The sequence below is a fragment of the Hesperophylax consimilis genome, chromosome 18 (genome assembly GCF_061612785.1).
Source record: "Hesperophylax consimilis isolate HC1 chromosome 18, BYU_Hcon_1.0, whole genome shotgun sequence".
In the NCBI taxonomy this organism is placed as follows: Eukaryota; Metazoa; Arthropoda; class Insecta; order Trichoptera; family Limnephilidae; genus Hesperophylax; species Hesperophylax consimilis.
In genome coordinates, this window is record NC_142853.1 from 21,321,730 (window position 1) to 21,339,447 (window position 17,718).

The 17,718-nt window shown below is 33.1% G+C and overlaps 1 protein-coding gene across 1 annotated transcript in view; it reads right to left on the reverse strand.

Annotated features, from left to right (window-relative positions):
• Window positions 1-834, reverse strand: part of LOC149415489 (homeobox protein unc-42) — a 43,332-nt gene extending 42,498 nt beyond the window's left edge. Inside the window, exon 1 of the mRNA XM_089642226.1 lies at window positions 750-834. Within this exon, the coding sequence (XP_089498352.1) occupies window positions 750-834 (85 nt within the window). The remainder of the gene's footprint in view (window positions 1-749) is intronic.
• Window positions 835-17,718: the final 16,884 nt, after the last annotated feature.

A 17,718-nucleotide genomic window follows, 5' to 3' on the forward strand; every position in this document is an offset into this window, starting at 1 on the left:
AAATAATGTTATTCCGATTATTAAATTGTATCAAGTCATCGGGATGGTTATCGAATTATAAATGCAGTCGAGCTGTCTGGCGGGACTAAGTGACTAACACCTGCTGAGATCTGCCGGTAGACAAAGTGTAGAGGATGAGTTGAAGAGGACAATCTACTGGGACAGCTAGCCACGCGTCCTCCGCGACTCAAATTAATGTAATCTAAGCGATCTTTCGACTGTTGCAGTTGACATCGGGATATCCCGAACGCAAAGTGACTAACAACATTAAATTGTTCTCATATATGTCGTGCGGAGTGGGCCGCCCCTCCGCGAGACAGAGACCCGCAGAGGGAGCGAGCTGCCTCCCGCAGACCGAGCGGGAAAACCCCACAACCCTTAGTCAGAGGGAGACGGTTGATAACCCACCCACCCACTTTCACGTACAGGTCTTTTATGCAAACATAAACACATTTATCTGTTTGAGACAGACGTATGTCCTCCCCCGTTGGAGAGAGCGACGCGGATATAGCGCATGCCCGTTTTATTTGTGCGCGTAAACACTACTCCACGGGCTAATCCTCCCATGAGCGCGAAATTTCGGAGACTAGATCAATAACCGACAAACATTAGTGCCCCGTCTCTTTCTGTTGTAAGGGTTGGTATCGCATTTCACCATGGGGGTTTGTCGCGTGGTAGGTCGAGTCTACCGACAACACGAGTCGGTTTGGAGCGTGTGATGAGAGATGTGTGTGGGGGAGGAAAATAACCAATAGCGAGGGGCGCGTCTCGGGAGTGCGTCCTGATTGGCTGTGACAGAGTCGAGGTGGGGAGGTGAAGGGAGAGGGGCAACATGGTGGAAATGATGAACCTAGGAGCAGGAAAAGCTACGAATTCGAACCGGCGAATTTTCCGTTGCAGCCGTTTTTGGTGTTGTTTTATATATACACATGCAGGTCCAGATTGCGCAATTTAAGTCTATCTTGTATTAAGATTTGTAAGAAGTCAGCTGCATTATTATTTACTTACGAGAGAAATTTAAAAAAAAAATATATATTCTTCATAGATTTTTATTTAAAATACGTTTTTGTCATGATAAAAAAGTTACTGTCCTATATATTTTAAAAAATGAAACCGTAAAAAAAGCCAAAGTTTTTTTACCAAAAACTAATCTAATCTATTTTGAAATGTTTGGTAAACCCTTTTTTTGTTTACTTTCAGTCGAAAATTCAACCTCGCTAAATGCTGATCGGATAGGACCGACATTTATTTCGTGTATTAACTGCCGTAATATCATATAATTACAGAGAAATGCGTATGATTCGCGTGTGTTCGTGATATAATGCAACCATTGCATTGCCATCGACAAGAAATCTACTTATTACTATTCCTCGGCTGGCTAAGTCCTCCAACATTTCACAATATATATACACATTTCTTCCGCTTTTAATGATGGTAGTTGGAGATTTTCAAACGCAGTGAAACCTCAAGGATTAGGGTCCTAATGAAGTAAACAATAAATGCGGGAATATAGAAAAACGCTAAATTCATACTTTAGTATCTGTCTTTATTATGTAATGAAACAGTTTCGACTTACTTCCACGGTCTTAAGCATTGAATGTTATAATCTAGTTGCGCCATAATTTCATAAAATATCAGAAAAATGAGTGTATATGCGTGAATGCTACAAAATGTTGATAGAATGCATTGTCAATGGTTTACGTTGTTTTAGCATGTTGTTATTCATAGTGTATTCATCATAGTTATATCGACAACGAGCCTATCTGCCGAGTTTCAGCTCGATCGGATGTCGGCAAGTGGGTTAATTTAATTTAATTTACGAAAACATGTATTTAAAAAATAATGACAACATGTTTTAAGGTATGTTATTGCGCGCAAAATTAACAAAATTATTGTTTAGCCATCAAAATTGACATTTGGTCGTGCTTTTGGAGGCCTTCCTAGAAAATTCACCACGAAGGAGGCAAGACTAACTATCCTTTCCCGCATATTTTTCGCATAATGTTAAACGTTGGACTTATTTCTACTGAAGAGAATTTTTGCATCAACCCCTCGAACCCCGCATTTACCATTTATAGTCAACATAGGGAAGGATTTAGAAAAATTAATGTTTTAGTAGTTATTGGTAGTCCAAATGATATTTTACAAAATGCTTAAACCTCTAAGATTGACTTGTGTAAATTTACTTGGTTTTACCGTTTTGTGTGGTTTTATCTACCATGTTTAAAGGATCAATTTATTAGGGGTCTTTTTTTAAGGAAAGGAAGAAGAGGAAGTTTCGGGTAGGTAAAAGTTAGGTAGGAATCTAGGGATCAGTGTTTCACGCCACACAGCTGGTGGGCAGACATATCTTGAATACATCTCACCCGATGAACCCGGGCACCCCTGCTAATTCACCAAATGTAGCGAACCACCTGCGGTGACCTGTGGCAGGGGCGTTGGTTATCCCAGCTACCAAATAAAATTATTTGATACGGAAAAGGCATCGGATAAATTACCAACTTCCCTTATCACAGGACGGTTGTTTTTTTTGTGAATTTTACAAGAGCCTACCTAAATATATTATATTTATATTATAAATTTAAACCACGCATAAAACGGAACAATTTATTTTGAAAGTTAAACCCATCAATCTAATATATTATTGAACAAGAAGATGATAGTAATAAATCTAAACAAAACACGAAATAGAAACAAAAAATAAAAATATAACAGTCACAACTAGGAATTGAACCCAGGAACTCTTGTCTTACCGGAACAGGCGTCTTAATCCACTCGACCATAAGACCTATTCATTTAATGTCATATATGTCGATCATATTTCAAATTCAGAATGAATCATCTTGCAACGGATTTTGTCTTGTATTATCTTCTTCTGCATTGAGATATATTTAATAATTATGCCGAGGCAGCTTCATACTTTAAAATTGATTCACTGAGTGTAGGAAAGCATCATAAGGATGCACTATTCCTGTATAATGTAGTTAACAATAATATTCAATGCCCAGAGTTGCTAAACAAGATCCCATTCAATGTACCCGCGCGTTCAACACGCTCTTGTGTCCTGTTCAGGGTGGATCAATGCAAAACAAACTTTAAGCAGAATTCTTCCCTGAACTGACTGTGAAATAATTACAATAGCGTTTTATCCAATGTGGATATTTTCAGTTGCGAATTTACCAAATACAAGAGGTACATAAAATAATATTTCTTTAATGGTTTGTAAATAATGTTATATCTCTATCGTTTATGTTTCCATTATGATTTGATTTATATCTACAACTTCTCTCCATGGCTATAAATGTTGTTTTGAGAATTTTTCGTTTTATATAATATTTTATTTTGTATAAATTTTTGAATTCATATTCCTTTCTTACAACTTAAATTTACTTATTCCATATTAAGCTGTCTCAGTAGAGGTACAGTCACAAGGAGGAAATCCATAATTGGTTTTATTTTGGCTATATAATACTTATGTACAAAGTGAAATAAATATAAACTGTCGATTTCCCGAAAATTAATAAATAAATAATACATAAAACACTTATTTTTAACCTAAACCACTTACTTGCATGAACATATTATTATTGATCGTGACCACTTTATGACAGCTTCCATGGTGGTTTCAATCACGGCGTGCGCAAATTAATGTTATTTGATTAATTCAAGTTATTTCGCAATTTATAAATTTAAGGTTAAACGTAACGCACATTATAACGTTCATTATAAATTATTTTTATGAAAAAACGCTTTTTGCAAGAATATGAATACGATAAATAGATTTGTTTACATAAAAACTAAATTCTTTCAAGAGAGGCATACAAATACGAATTCGTTTCTTATTGAAGATTTGAGAAATTTGGAACAAATCTCTCTGAATAGTATAAAATAAAGTCGCTATCCGCGTCTGTCTGTTTGTGCGCTTAGTTCTTTAAAACTACGCAATAGATTTTGATACAGTTTTCATTATCATTTAGAGAATTTCTTGCGGAAGGCTTACATATATAATACGTTCATATTATATTTATAGAAGAAGAGAAAAGTCGATGTTTTATAATCAAGTCGTAAAAATACTCGTACGAATTCTCTCTCTCAGGCTACTATAGCTTATTTTTTGCTGTCAAATGAAAATTCCTAAATTCAAAAGCTTAATACTACAAAAATGACAATGTTAGCTGAAAATTTTCTGCTTATCAACAGTATTTAAATACAAACATTTTTCAATTAGATGAAACTGCGGAGAAAAATGAGTAATGCTAATTTATTAAAATTCTCTTCAAATTGTTAGTAATCTTGTTAAAAACGAGACTGCAAAGCCTCTTCCTGATAAAGTGTTAGTAGATTTATAATAATATTGGAAACACGTGTTCATCCACCTGCGTTTGTCTTAATAATGGTTCCATGATGACTCAACACAGTGACAATTCAACACATTTTAAAAAAGTGATATAAAGTCATTAGAAACGATGAGAAATTTTTTTTTTAAGCCTAACCTAACCTAACCTACTTAACTCTATTCATAAAGTTTTTGTTTCATCACTTTCCATGACTTTATATAACTTTTTAAAAATGTGAAGAATTATCATTTTGATGATTATCCAGTCACCCTTAATAATATATCATGACAAAATACAAAACAGATTTTTATAAACACGTGTTCGGACATCGTGACAAAATCTAAATAAACAAACTGCCTAGCTTTGCTTCGACTTATTTTATTTATTTATTGTATTAATCAACTGTTTTTTCCATATAAATATTTTTTATGTGAATACCGCACAAGAGTCCCAACTGCTCCCAACCGTCTGGAACCAGGGAGACTATGGCATCCCCAATTGGGGTATATTGTGAGGCTTAAGGTAATGGGGAAGGTAAGGAGATGCGGGAGAGGAAGGTGAGGGAGTATCTAGCTATTCAGATCTGGTCACCAGGCACGGCTAAAGACATTTCAAGCAACGTTTCAAATCTGAATGGCGAACTTTCACAAGAGCGATACTCAGAGTATTTTCCATTCTGGAACGTTCCGGAAGAATACATTATATTATTTTTAATAAATAAATTTCAAGTGAACAAAAATTAATCAAATAAAATTTTGTCGCGTAAGCCGGGATTTGAACCCGCGGCCTTCGGCTTACTGGCCGAGAGCTTTATCCCTCGGCCATGAAGGCCGTCATGTTGTATTGTAGCGTATATTGTGTTATGTTGAGTTAAAAAAAACCTGAAATATAAAATATATAAATAATTCAAACGATAATATCAAACAGTTCTTAACTAAAATTTTCACAAACCTTAAATTTAACGAATTTAGAATTTCCACGAAGCTGTAACAAAAACTCGTTACTGATCCATCGGTGGGGCCAGGGGGGTTCATCGGAAAGGGAGATCCCCCCAGTGGGGGGAGAAGGGGATTGTGATAGGTGGTTGAGGGTGGGATTGGAGGTTGGGGGTGGAGGGTCACCGTGCCTCCGGCAGTACAGCCTGATTGTCATTCATACCCCCGCCGATGCGTCAACCCTCCAGCTCCCATTATCATTGGTTACGTCTTTGATATTCTGATACTTGTCATTATTTGATGCCCATTATTTCATGTTCTCTTAGTTTAACCGTCTCTCTTATTAGATTCTTACGTGCCGATTCAGTGTCGGTATAGGTAAGCCGCTCTTATGCTGGGTTTGACGCGTAAGGCCGGGCTGACCATAACTAAGCCTAAACCTAAGCCTAAGTACTACGCAACCGGCGCAAACATGTTCTTATATATAAATACAGTATAATGTTGTCTTTCCCGAAACGAGTTTTATTAAACTCATTAGGAAAATGTAATATAAATATTCTCGTTATTATTTGGGAGGAGGTTTTGGGTACAGCCGCCTCGCGAACCATTTATTGGATAACCAACACCTCTGCCATAAATCACCCTAAGTGGTTCGTTATGAGGGTGTTCAGAAAGCATCTGGCCACCAGCTGCGTGGCGTGCCAGATCGGGAGAGGCTGGTTTGAGGAGACCCTTTGAGCGCTCCAACTGGTCACAGTGGGAGGGATACATGTACGGCACTCCTGAACACACTGCTCCTAGATTCATACCCAACCCTTATACCTTTAAACGAACTTCCTCTCCTTTAAAAATACACTCCACACAGCATCCAAAAAGATGACATAGGCCATGAAGGAAACTAGTAGTCTAGAAATATTTCACAAAAAAACTGCCAGGCTGATGGTCGGCAGACCAAGAAATACTTCAATGGACTACGGTTATTCGTTGATTTCATTTGTGTACTCGATGACGTAAAATTTACAAAATTGTATACATTTTTGAATCCGGCTGCCTGCGAATGCTAAAAAATCAACCCCTATCGTAAGTAACCATTCCCGTTGATGTACCTTATGACGTAATTTTATATATTAACTAATTAATAATATTAACATGACTGCGCGGAACCCGCCAAGAGTCACAACGGCAGACCCACTTTATTAACGCTCACTTAAGGCGATGCCATACGTAGTAATGCAAAATCATGTGTTTTTGGTTTGAAAATTTGGTCGCCTAGAAATGTTTCAGATGATTTAATTAAATACTGCGAGTAGAATACATCTTGGCCTTTGAAATAATCGAGTATTTTTTAGACATGTCTTTTTATAAGTTCAGAAAAAAAATAATGTAAAGGCCTATGAAAACTGCTTTAAAGTTCAAAATCTCCTACTTACAAACCCATTTTCGGTTATGATTTTATTGTATAATGTGGCAAATTAAGTTATTTATAAAATGGTCGAAAAAAATTTAAATATTTATGCCTGAACATCCACAAAATAAAATAAAAGCCACTTTTCGGCCATGTTTTTTTCTTGCATAATTAAAAACAAGTCGGATGGTGTTAAGCAGGAATTTAAACCTTATCGCCATCTACGTAAGTGGTGTTATTGATAGCGGCTCAATTTAAAATATTACACGACGTAATGCATCGCCTTAACTATTCTCACTACAAAGTAGTTACATCTATGTACTCGACGACGTAGGGTTTTTATATCCTAAAGCTAAAAGGCGCTTACAATAATGCTTATCGCCAGCTATTCCACCTACCGAGATACTGCAGCGCTACGGAAACGTTCCTGGAGAGAATGAAATCTTTGAGAGCCCTTCTCCATTACATTATCAATCAAATAATACAAGGATCACTGAGATGGTTGCCTGGATGGAGTTCATCCTGGTGGCCCTCTGGAGATGCGAGATGTTCAAATATTCCCAATAAACGGCTGCTTTCATACATTTTTGTGTTTAACCTTTTCTCAATTTATCCACCTATCTATATTTTTATTTTGTCTAATTTATCTTTCTTATTATTTGTCTGATTTTTTTAGTTATTTCTAAATATGGAATGTATTGCGTCGCACTACCCCTACATACATTCTTAAATAAACTATTATTATTATATTTATAAAAATTGGGAAACATGTACTCCGATGTTGTAGATATATTTAGCTCAACAATATTCCAATAAAATTTCGCTTTAATACATTTTATGACTTCAAATAGAACTGTTTTATTTGGTGAAATGGAAATCATTATTGACCAACCAGAGTTAATACTCTGGATGTGCAAAATATAGTTGATCAATTTATTGTATCTAATGATCAAATGATATTTATTTTATGTAGTAAGGTTTTCAATTTCTGCGTTATTTTAACTGTATTATGTCTGTAAAAGCCCCACGATGTAACATCTACGATTTCTTAAGAAATATTATTTTGACATATTTTTTTTTTTAGAATATCGCCCAAAAATCCTTCTAAAGCCTTTAGCTAGCCTCTGGCACTCCCCTATGGGGTATTTTGTTAGGCTGAAAGCAGTGGAGAGGGGAAGTAGATGTACCTGGCTATTAATATCTGCTAAACCCAGTTTAAACCGAGTTTCAATTCTGAATGGTGCCATTCACCAAGGTGAGAGTATCTTGGGTTTGTCTTTTAATTTTCAGAAGAGGTGTAATGTTTTTTTTTTAATTACGGCAGTGGAGGGTTAAAAAGTGTCATTTGAAATTCTTTATATTATATCGAACACTGTTGATTTAATATTTTCAGAAATCTATATTAATAGACTAATTTCAGCAACATTATATACTCTAAATAAAACTTTCGAAAACTAATAATAATAAAGTGAAAATTTGAACAATTAATCAAATTTCAACGTTCATTTTCGGGTTCTGTGAAAGTCCTATTCAAGTTCTGTTATTATACCATTATAGGCTAGTTGCTTGACAAAACTGAAATAATAACAGAACTTGAAAAAATCTTTCACGGAACTTGAAAATTAACTTTGAAATTTGAAGAAGTGTTCAATTTCTCCGAAACAACCTGTCCTAAGACTTCGCAAATAAACTACATAGTATATTAAATAAATGTGAAAAAAATACATTCGAATAAAATAATTTTAAATAATAAGAATATCTTATATTGACACATAAAATAAAAAGGTAACGCTCAACCACTAAGCTACTGAGACCTGATTATTTTCCGTCATTTTTGTCGATTTCATACGTTAATTTAAGAATTACCAATATTGTCCTCAATTAATTCCCATATTTTTGTATGCTATATCTGTAAGATTACATAGTACTGCCAGAATAGAATTATAACCTAGATAGAGTTTCTGATATTCCTAACCGATTTTTATATATATGGAATACCTATTGGCTTTTCTAAAAGATATTCCTAATCTAGAATGAGTATTAATTTTTTTGTAATAGGAACTTTTGAAGGTTATTTACACTCAATATAATTAATATTTACACATTTAGGAAAATAATAATTTCGTTATTCAATTATTTGACGGCCTCCGTGGTAGAGGGGTAAGGCTCTCGACTAGCAAGCTGGAGGTCACGGGTTCAAATCACGGTGTGCGCAAGTAAATTTTATTTGAATTTTTGTGTTATTTCACAAATTACTAATTAAAAATAATATATAGTATATTTGCGGCATGTTCCAGAGTGGAAGATACTCTCAGTATCACTCTGTTGTAAGACCACAGCTTGGTGCTTGGTCTGAATAGCCGAGTACTCCCCCACCTTCCTCTTCCCAATCTCCTTCCTCTCCTGACTACCTTCAGCCCCATCCCCAATTCATACCCCAATTGGGGGTGCCATAGTCTCACTGACTGCAGATGGGAGCAGTTGGGACTCTTGGTGACATTCAAACAAACAAAAAACATTGTTATTAATTATTCCTATTAATTATAATAAATTATTCCAATAAATTATTCCAATAGATTTTTCCAATACTTTTTCCAATTAATTTTTCCAATAATTTTTTTCAATATTTTTTCCAATAATTTTTTCCAATATTTTTTTCCAATAATTTTAATTAGCGCACGCACGAATCTGCGATCACTGAATTCCTAGACGAGGACTTTAACCGCTAGATAACCTACGATCTCCTGCAAAGTTATCCGTGTCAAGCTGTATATACTATTGTAACTGTATATTAAAGTTAGTACTGGTAAGGTTCTAGTTATGTTTGCTATGCGATGACAAGCCAAAGCCAGAATACATGAATACATCATTCCTCATTATAGAGAATAGGTAATCCTGCATATAATATGTGGAGCAATATAATATTTACCCCATAGCCTATCAGGTTTCCAATATACAGGTAAAAATCGGTCCAGTAGAATGGACTATGAATTGATGGCAATGTATTACATTGGGGCCGTTTTCGGAAAACATTTTGCAATCCTCAATGAAATGTGTAATACAAACTACCAATTCAAATTCGTTTTCAGAAAAGCTTTGTTGTTTCCAATTTAAATTTACATTTCAAAACCTGCAATTTTAAACGCAAAAACAACTGACATTTATTACACCGCCAATATATCGCAATTATCTCACAAAGCAAAACCATCGATTAACGGTCAATAGGCTTTTCTAAATATTACGATAAAATTCCCATCAAAACAGATTTAATACATTGTTTATTATTTTTTGTTTTTTGTATCGATTGTAAATTATTCTTTCATTATAAAAGGAGTGTTTAAAAATATATATTTTGCACATTATTGTTAATAACACCTACGCCCGCCTTTGTTTCTGCCTACACACCAAAATCATTACTTTTCTATGGCCTATAGGTACGGAAACATCCTTAAAATCTCATCTGCGTTGGAATTTTTTTAACAAAAATTTTATCATAATAAATTGCTCATGTGAATAAAAAAAAATATTCTTTTCGAAATTTCATTATTAAAACACTCTGTGAGCAAATGTAAGTCTAGTTCAATAAACTCGGTTCTATTTTGAATTTCAGAGTCATTTTCAAACATACTGACGTCGGTTGTGGGTATATCAATCTGTGAGTGATTGGAACTCTGTTTCAATGAACTCGGTTCTGTTTTGAATTTCAGAGTCATTTTCAAACATACTGACGTCGGTTGTGGGTCTATCAATCTGTGAGTGATTGTAACCCTGTTTCAATGAACTCGGTTCTGTTTAGAATTTCAGAATCATTTTCAAACATACTGACGTCGGTTTTGGGTCTATCAATCTGTGAGTGATTGTAACTCTGTTTCAATTAACTCGGTTAGGTTTTGAATTTCAGCGCAATTTTCAAACATACTAACGTCGGTTAAGGCCGTTTCCCGATAAACATTTAGTTAATTCCTAATATATCGGAACACTTTTTCATGCACCTACACCTTGCCTTGATAATACGTAGTGACGAAATGCTAAACTATCATGATATATATTTTATACGAAACTATTGTAATAATAAATTCCACCTTTACTAAAATTTTAACAGGAAACCAATCAATTCATTAGTTAAGGGCGTCGGTTGCGGGTTAATCAATCTGTGAGTGATTGGAACTCTGTTTCAATGAACTTGAATTTCAATTTCAGAGTCATTTTCAAACATACTGACGTCGTTTGTGGGTCTATCAATCTGTGAGTGATTGGAACTCTGATTCAAAAAAATCGAATTTGTTCAAAAATGTATTTTTAAATTTCGAACTGAAAAAATTGAACTGATTGAAGAATTCAGACACGCGATAAATTACCACATAGAATTTAATTAAACATTTTTTTAGAAGGTGGACAGTAAAATAATACATGTATTGTTCACCAATACTAAGCCCAGTTAACTTTTATCTCCCTTGATCTAGATTTGTAAATAATCCAGCTTTTTGTGAACTAAACATCGGCCACTTAAAGCAAACCCTTTGTGAAATTCGATAACGCTCATATTTAAAGCGGGGGATCATAATTCCATTGCTGTTACTCTTCATAATCCCTTGACAGTAAAGTTAGTAGGTAGTTGGTAGCGTCAAGTGCTTTTTTAATCATTAAGAGATACCTTTTACTGGAATATAAGTAGGCACAATGAACACGTTTTTATGTTTGTTCTTTGGACGGTGCGGTATTATCATAAATGTTATTATTAAGGCGATGCACTACGTCGTGTAATATTTTAAATTGAGCCGCTATTAATAATAACCCTTACGTAGATGGCGATAAGGTTTAAATTCCCGCTCAACACTATCCGCCTGCTTTGATTTATGCAAGAAAAAAATATGACCAAAAAGTGCCTTTTATTTTATTTTGTGGATGTTCAGGCATAAATATTAATTTTTTTTTTCGATCATTTTATAAATAACTTAATTTTCCACATTATACAATAAAATTATAACCGAAAATGGGTTCGTAAGTAGGAGATTTTGAACTTTAAGGCAGTTTTCATAGGCCTTTACATTATTTTTTTCTGGGCTTATAAAAAGACTTATCAAAAAATACTCGATTATTTTTTCAAAGGCCAAGATGTATTCTACTCGCAGTATTTAATTAAAGCATCTGAAACATTTCTAGGCGACCAAATTTTCAAACCAAAAACACATGATTTTGCATTACTATGTATGGCATCGCCTTAATGTTAATTAATTCAACCGGTTTTTAGAGGTAGCCTGGAAAAAATTAAACTAAGATATTCATCATTTTTGTAAAGCTTAATTTTTTTTTTAAATATATTTTTCCTGTCTTCGAGTTTTTTCTTAAAATATTTAATTATATTAAAGATATGAATAATACAGGATTTGCAAACAACAATAAAGTTGATCCTGCAAAGTTGCAACATGGCTGTTTGTCTGCAGTTTCTAATAAACTAACATGTATTATGTCCTAATTAATAAAGAGTATTGTTACCATTTTTTTATCTTAAAACCGATCAAGAGCTCCCGCTTGGAGCCAGTGAGATCACCATCCCCAATTGGTGTATGTTGTGAGACTGAAGGTATTGGAGACGGGAAAGAGGATAGTTGGGAAGTACCTGGTTATTCAAATCACAAAATGGCCATTTCAAGCAATTATGAATGGTGGTCTTACACCAGGGCGATACTGAGAGTATCTTACACTCTGGAACGTGCCGCAAATATACTATATTTTATTTTGGATGAGTAAATTGTGAACACAAATTAATCAAATAAAATTTACTTGCGCACGCCGGAATTTGAACACACAACCTCTAGCTTGCTTGTCTCGAGAGCCTTACACCTCGACCACTGATGCTGTCAATTATACATAATATCCAATTATTTATACATAATTACATTCATAGAATAGTGTACCAATATTATAGGTATTACGATAGATGTCAATATCAACTGGTCAAATAATATTGAAAATTTATACAATAGACGTGTTAGAGAAAATTTAACACCTTAAAAATATTGTAAATAAAATAGAACATGTGAATTTTACTGTATCTATGTACCTATAACGCATCAGAGGAATCAATTATAGGCTTTTCAGATTGAGCAAATAGTTATGAACTAACTTAATAGACAAGACGTATATAATTAAATAACTTACTAGACAAGACGTATATAATGAAATAAAATAACTAACTTACTGGACAAGACGTATATAATTAAATAACGTACTAGACAGGACGTATATAATTAAATTATATAACCAAGTTAATAGACAAGACGTATATAATGAAATAAAATAACTAACTTACTGGACAAGACGTATATAAGTAAATAACGTACTAGACAGGACGTATATAATTAAATTAAATCACCAAGTTAATAGACAATACGTATATAATTAAATAACTTACTAGACAAGACATATATAATGAAATAAAATAACTAACTTACTGGGCAAGACGTATATAATTAAATAACTTACTAGACAAGACGTATATAATGAAATAAAATAACTAACTTACTGGACAAGACGTATATAATTAAATCACTTACTAGACAGGACGTATATAATTAAATTAAATAACCAAGTTAATAGACGATACGTAAATAATTATATAAAATAACCAAGTTAATAGACAAGACGTACATAATTAAATAACTTACATGAGAAGACGTATATAATTAAATAAAATTGAGCAAATACAATTTCCTTACCTAATTCATACAAAAGTAAAAAAATAAAATGTAATGTAAAGGCGATTATTAATTTAATTTAATTTTTTCTTTGTGTAACGTAATTTCCATACATAGCTGGAGAGATTAATTGAATAAATTTCAATATATGTGGTGTGTAGGGCGATTAAACGGTACTTACAAACATATATACGCTTATAAGAACATACAAGTAAGTACCAATAATATAATATGTTTAGAATTGCCCCATAAGCACTTTCTTTTTCTTTCCCTAACATTTATAGCGGTCATTTTACACTTTGAGACTGTAAGTGGTTTTTAGGAAGCCATCGCGGGTCAGGGACGCTGCTCTCCTTCCAGGGCTAACCAACTATTCATTTCCAAGTGCGTTTCATTTCGAAGTCACAATTTATTTAGAAACATAATTAACAATATTTCAAAAATAATTAAAGTACGTATAAAGTAAAAAAAAATTATTTCGGATGTGATGACAGTGCATGATGTGAATCCAAGACGTATAGCATTCTGAGATCCAAAAATTCGTAATAAATTCTTATTATTTTCAGTAAATATATTGAATTTATGCAGCCGTTCTTACAATAGTAAGTTTGATCAGCATTGTTACCTTCCAAGCAGTTGATTGGAGTTCGATTCTCGACCGACACATTTTTTTTTAAATTTGAAAATTTTATAACATATACACTTTTTTATTTACTCAATGTATGTGTTAATAAGTATTGTTTTATTTTTAATTTATAATATTCTATCTGGAACGAAAGCAGCATATTTTCATCTTAACAAATCTTACAATTATAATATCAGGTTATTTTTCACGGGTTTGCACTAGTATTATCATAAAAACTTTCCCCCACCCCTCTTCCCCGCAGGGGTAGGCAAAGAGGTTGGACCGCCTATCAACTCTGTCTTGACACAAATTTTGTTTAATTCACATTCATACACCGTCTCATCTTACTCTTCATGTTATTCTGACTCTTGGCAAGACCCATCTCAAGTATTTGACTATCGTATTATCGTATCATGTATTCCTTGGGTGTCAAGAAGGTTTTAAGCTTAAATTAAAAACATTAAACTAAACAATAATTACACAAATTTACAATCTAGGTAATTATATGTAATGATAATAATTATGATTGATTCAACTGTACTGAATGGTGAGTGCAATACTTTGTCTGCCATATAAAAGCATACATATAAATTAATTACGTGATATTAAATTGAATACAAGATAATAAATAAAATAGTTATATACTAGCTGGCATGAACCCGGCGTTTCTCGACTTTTCTCTACTTTCTATAAATATAATATGCATGTATTATACATATAAACCTTCCGGAAGAAATTCGCTAAATGATAGTGAAAACCATATAAAAATCCGTTGCGTAGTTTAGAAGAACTAAGCGCACAAACAGACAGACGCGGATAGTGACTTTATTTTATAATATTTAGAGATTGATAAAAATACGTAAACATTACCAAATTATCAATAAAATGACAACCATAATGAAATAACTTTTACCAAAATACTAAAAAATTTTTGTTGTAACATTTTGAATCCACGAATTTTTTGGGTGTGAATTCATCATGATCATGACCAGCAATTTTGTGTTAAAAAATGCAAAAATCAAAATTAGTCCTTTCTTAATTGCTTAGGATCGTGACCCCCACTCCAATATCCCTGGTGGACAAGGCTCCCTCACTCATCACGGTTCTGCGCTGCGTGGAGAGCGAAGGGTGCCCTAGTTTACTTGATCATTCCAACACATATGCTATCTTCCTCTGCTTCTCCTGTATTCACGAGTTTCCACAGGTTTGAGTTCGCAGTTTTGGGAGCCACAAAATTATCTTAATATCTCCTTTATTCGGTTCCCGGTTCCTTCTCCTGTCGGACAATAACTATCATCAGGGTAATCTTAACCCTACAGACTGCAAACCTGAAAATTTTGCCTTATTTTCGGAAAAACGGGATTATTTTTTATCAAAATCGTAGTAATTTGCAAAAAATGCAATGTTATGTTCCCTTTTTGATATTTTTTATTGAAAAATAATGAAGTGAAATTAGCTGTGTTCTAGTTAATGGCTATTCCAGTTCGTAAAAACCATAGAACTACAAATATTCAGAACATACTATAATTTATTTATTTACGGTAAAATTATATAGCTACCTTTAAATACAGTTTGAGAAAAAGGATTACAGGACAATTCTACAATGAAAACATACTAATATGATATAAATTAACTGAAAATTATAACCAGAGTATGGGAAAATTAAAAAAAATTAAATTTGTCGCTGATGGAGGATTTATCTGCCTACCTAAGCAGAAAGATAAAGCCGATAATATTACAGAAAGGTCTCGTGCATAAATATTAATATTATTTACAAAGGGGGCACACCCAATTTTTATTGTTGCTATTAACAAGACTTAGCTCAATATATTATGGTTAATATTAATACTAATTTTTCCACCATATTTAAATAAACCTGAATAATGCATAAAAATTCGAAAATTTGCCTTATTTACCCGAAAATTCTGTTTATCATATATACGTCAAAATGGTAACATAGCGTTTTTTGTGTAAAAATGATAAAATTCCGAATTTATCGTTACACACATCAAAATGGCAAGATACGAGTTTTTTATGTAAAAATGGCAAAATACCGAAATTTAGCGTTACACACATCAAAATGGAAAGATACGAGTTTTTTGTGTAAAAATTACAGAATTCTGAAATTAGCGTTACACTTCAAAATGGTAACATACCCGTTTTTTATGTAAAAATGACAAAATTCCGAATTTAGCGTTACACTTCAAAATGGTAACATACCCGTTTTTTTATGTAAAAATGACGAAATTTCTAATTTAGCGTTACACACATCAAAATGGCAAGATACGGGTTTTATAAATGTAAATCATAAAATTCAAAATAAATGAAGTTATAATTTAGATGAAACATATAAGATAATCAACATGAAAATAGTGTAACCAATTCAGTATGTAACCCCCGCCATGCAGGATCCTGGTGACCTCTAAGTCTAGGGGCTCCCTCCCTCCTGGCCACACAATTCAATTTGTGTTCCAATCATTGACGACTGATGGACACCCTCTTACTTCCTTTTATCTTTAACATTATAACTTTACTCTTAAAGCCGATCCGCATCCCCCCAAAGCCCAAACAGTCTACCAGACACCTTGCCAAAAAGCAGCAAACAAAGAAAAGAAAATTATTTGTTAAAATTGTTATCTTTTTCTAGAGATCATAATCTAGAGAAAAAAATATCAAAAATATAAGCATCTTAACAAACATGCTTATACATCGTCCAATACACCGAGAAAAATGAGTAGTGCTAATTTTTAAATCTCTTAAAATAATTGACGTGATTGCAAGTCGTTAACGAATGAATTAATAGGTTTCCTAATTAACCTCAAATATATTATCACAATGTCGGAACACGTGTTTATAAAAATACTAATATTTTCGTATTTGTAATTATATAATATCAAGTCGAATGCAGTTGCATGAACACGTGTTCCGATATATTAGGAAATTACTAAAAGTTTATCAGGAACGGCCTGCAATCCCGTTTTTAACCGGATTCGACCAATCATTTGAAGAGATAATTAAAAAATTACCAATAATAATTTTGCATGTTGGTTTTTTTTCTGATTACTGTGTTAGAGATACCGCACAGCAGAACAGATGTTCTAGCACAGCATAGCATAATAAGAGGAATGGTCCTATTGAAAATTTCAAATACAGTAGGTATATTGAATTATTCTTTATAACATACATTATATTTATTTGTATAACTATTCTCCCAAATATGAAATTTGTATTTTTATTTGTATAACTATCCACCTAAAGATGAAATCTTGTACTTTTATTCGTATTACCATACTCCTAACTATGAAATCTTGTACTTTTATTTGCATAACTATCCTCCTAAAAATGAAATCTTGTACTTTAATTTGCATAACTATCCTCCTAAAAGTAAAATCTTGTACTTTTATTTGTAAATATATCCTCCCAAATATGAAATCTTGTACTTTTATTGGTACAAATATCCCAAATATGATAACTTGTACTTTAATTTTTATAACTATTCTTTCAAATATGAAGATTGTTATCAAATGTAGATCTCTCTATTATTTAAATATTTAATTACATTCAACGACTTCAATCGTGCTATATTAAAGTTTCGTATTGTCATTTACAAACAATGTTAAAAAATCTAAACATAAAATAACTCTCAAAAATGCATAAAACTATTTTCATAAATATCTGAAATTGATCGATTCTGCCTTTGACATTCTCATCACTTTAT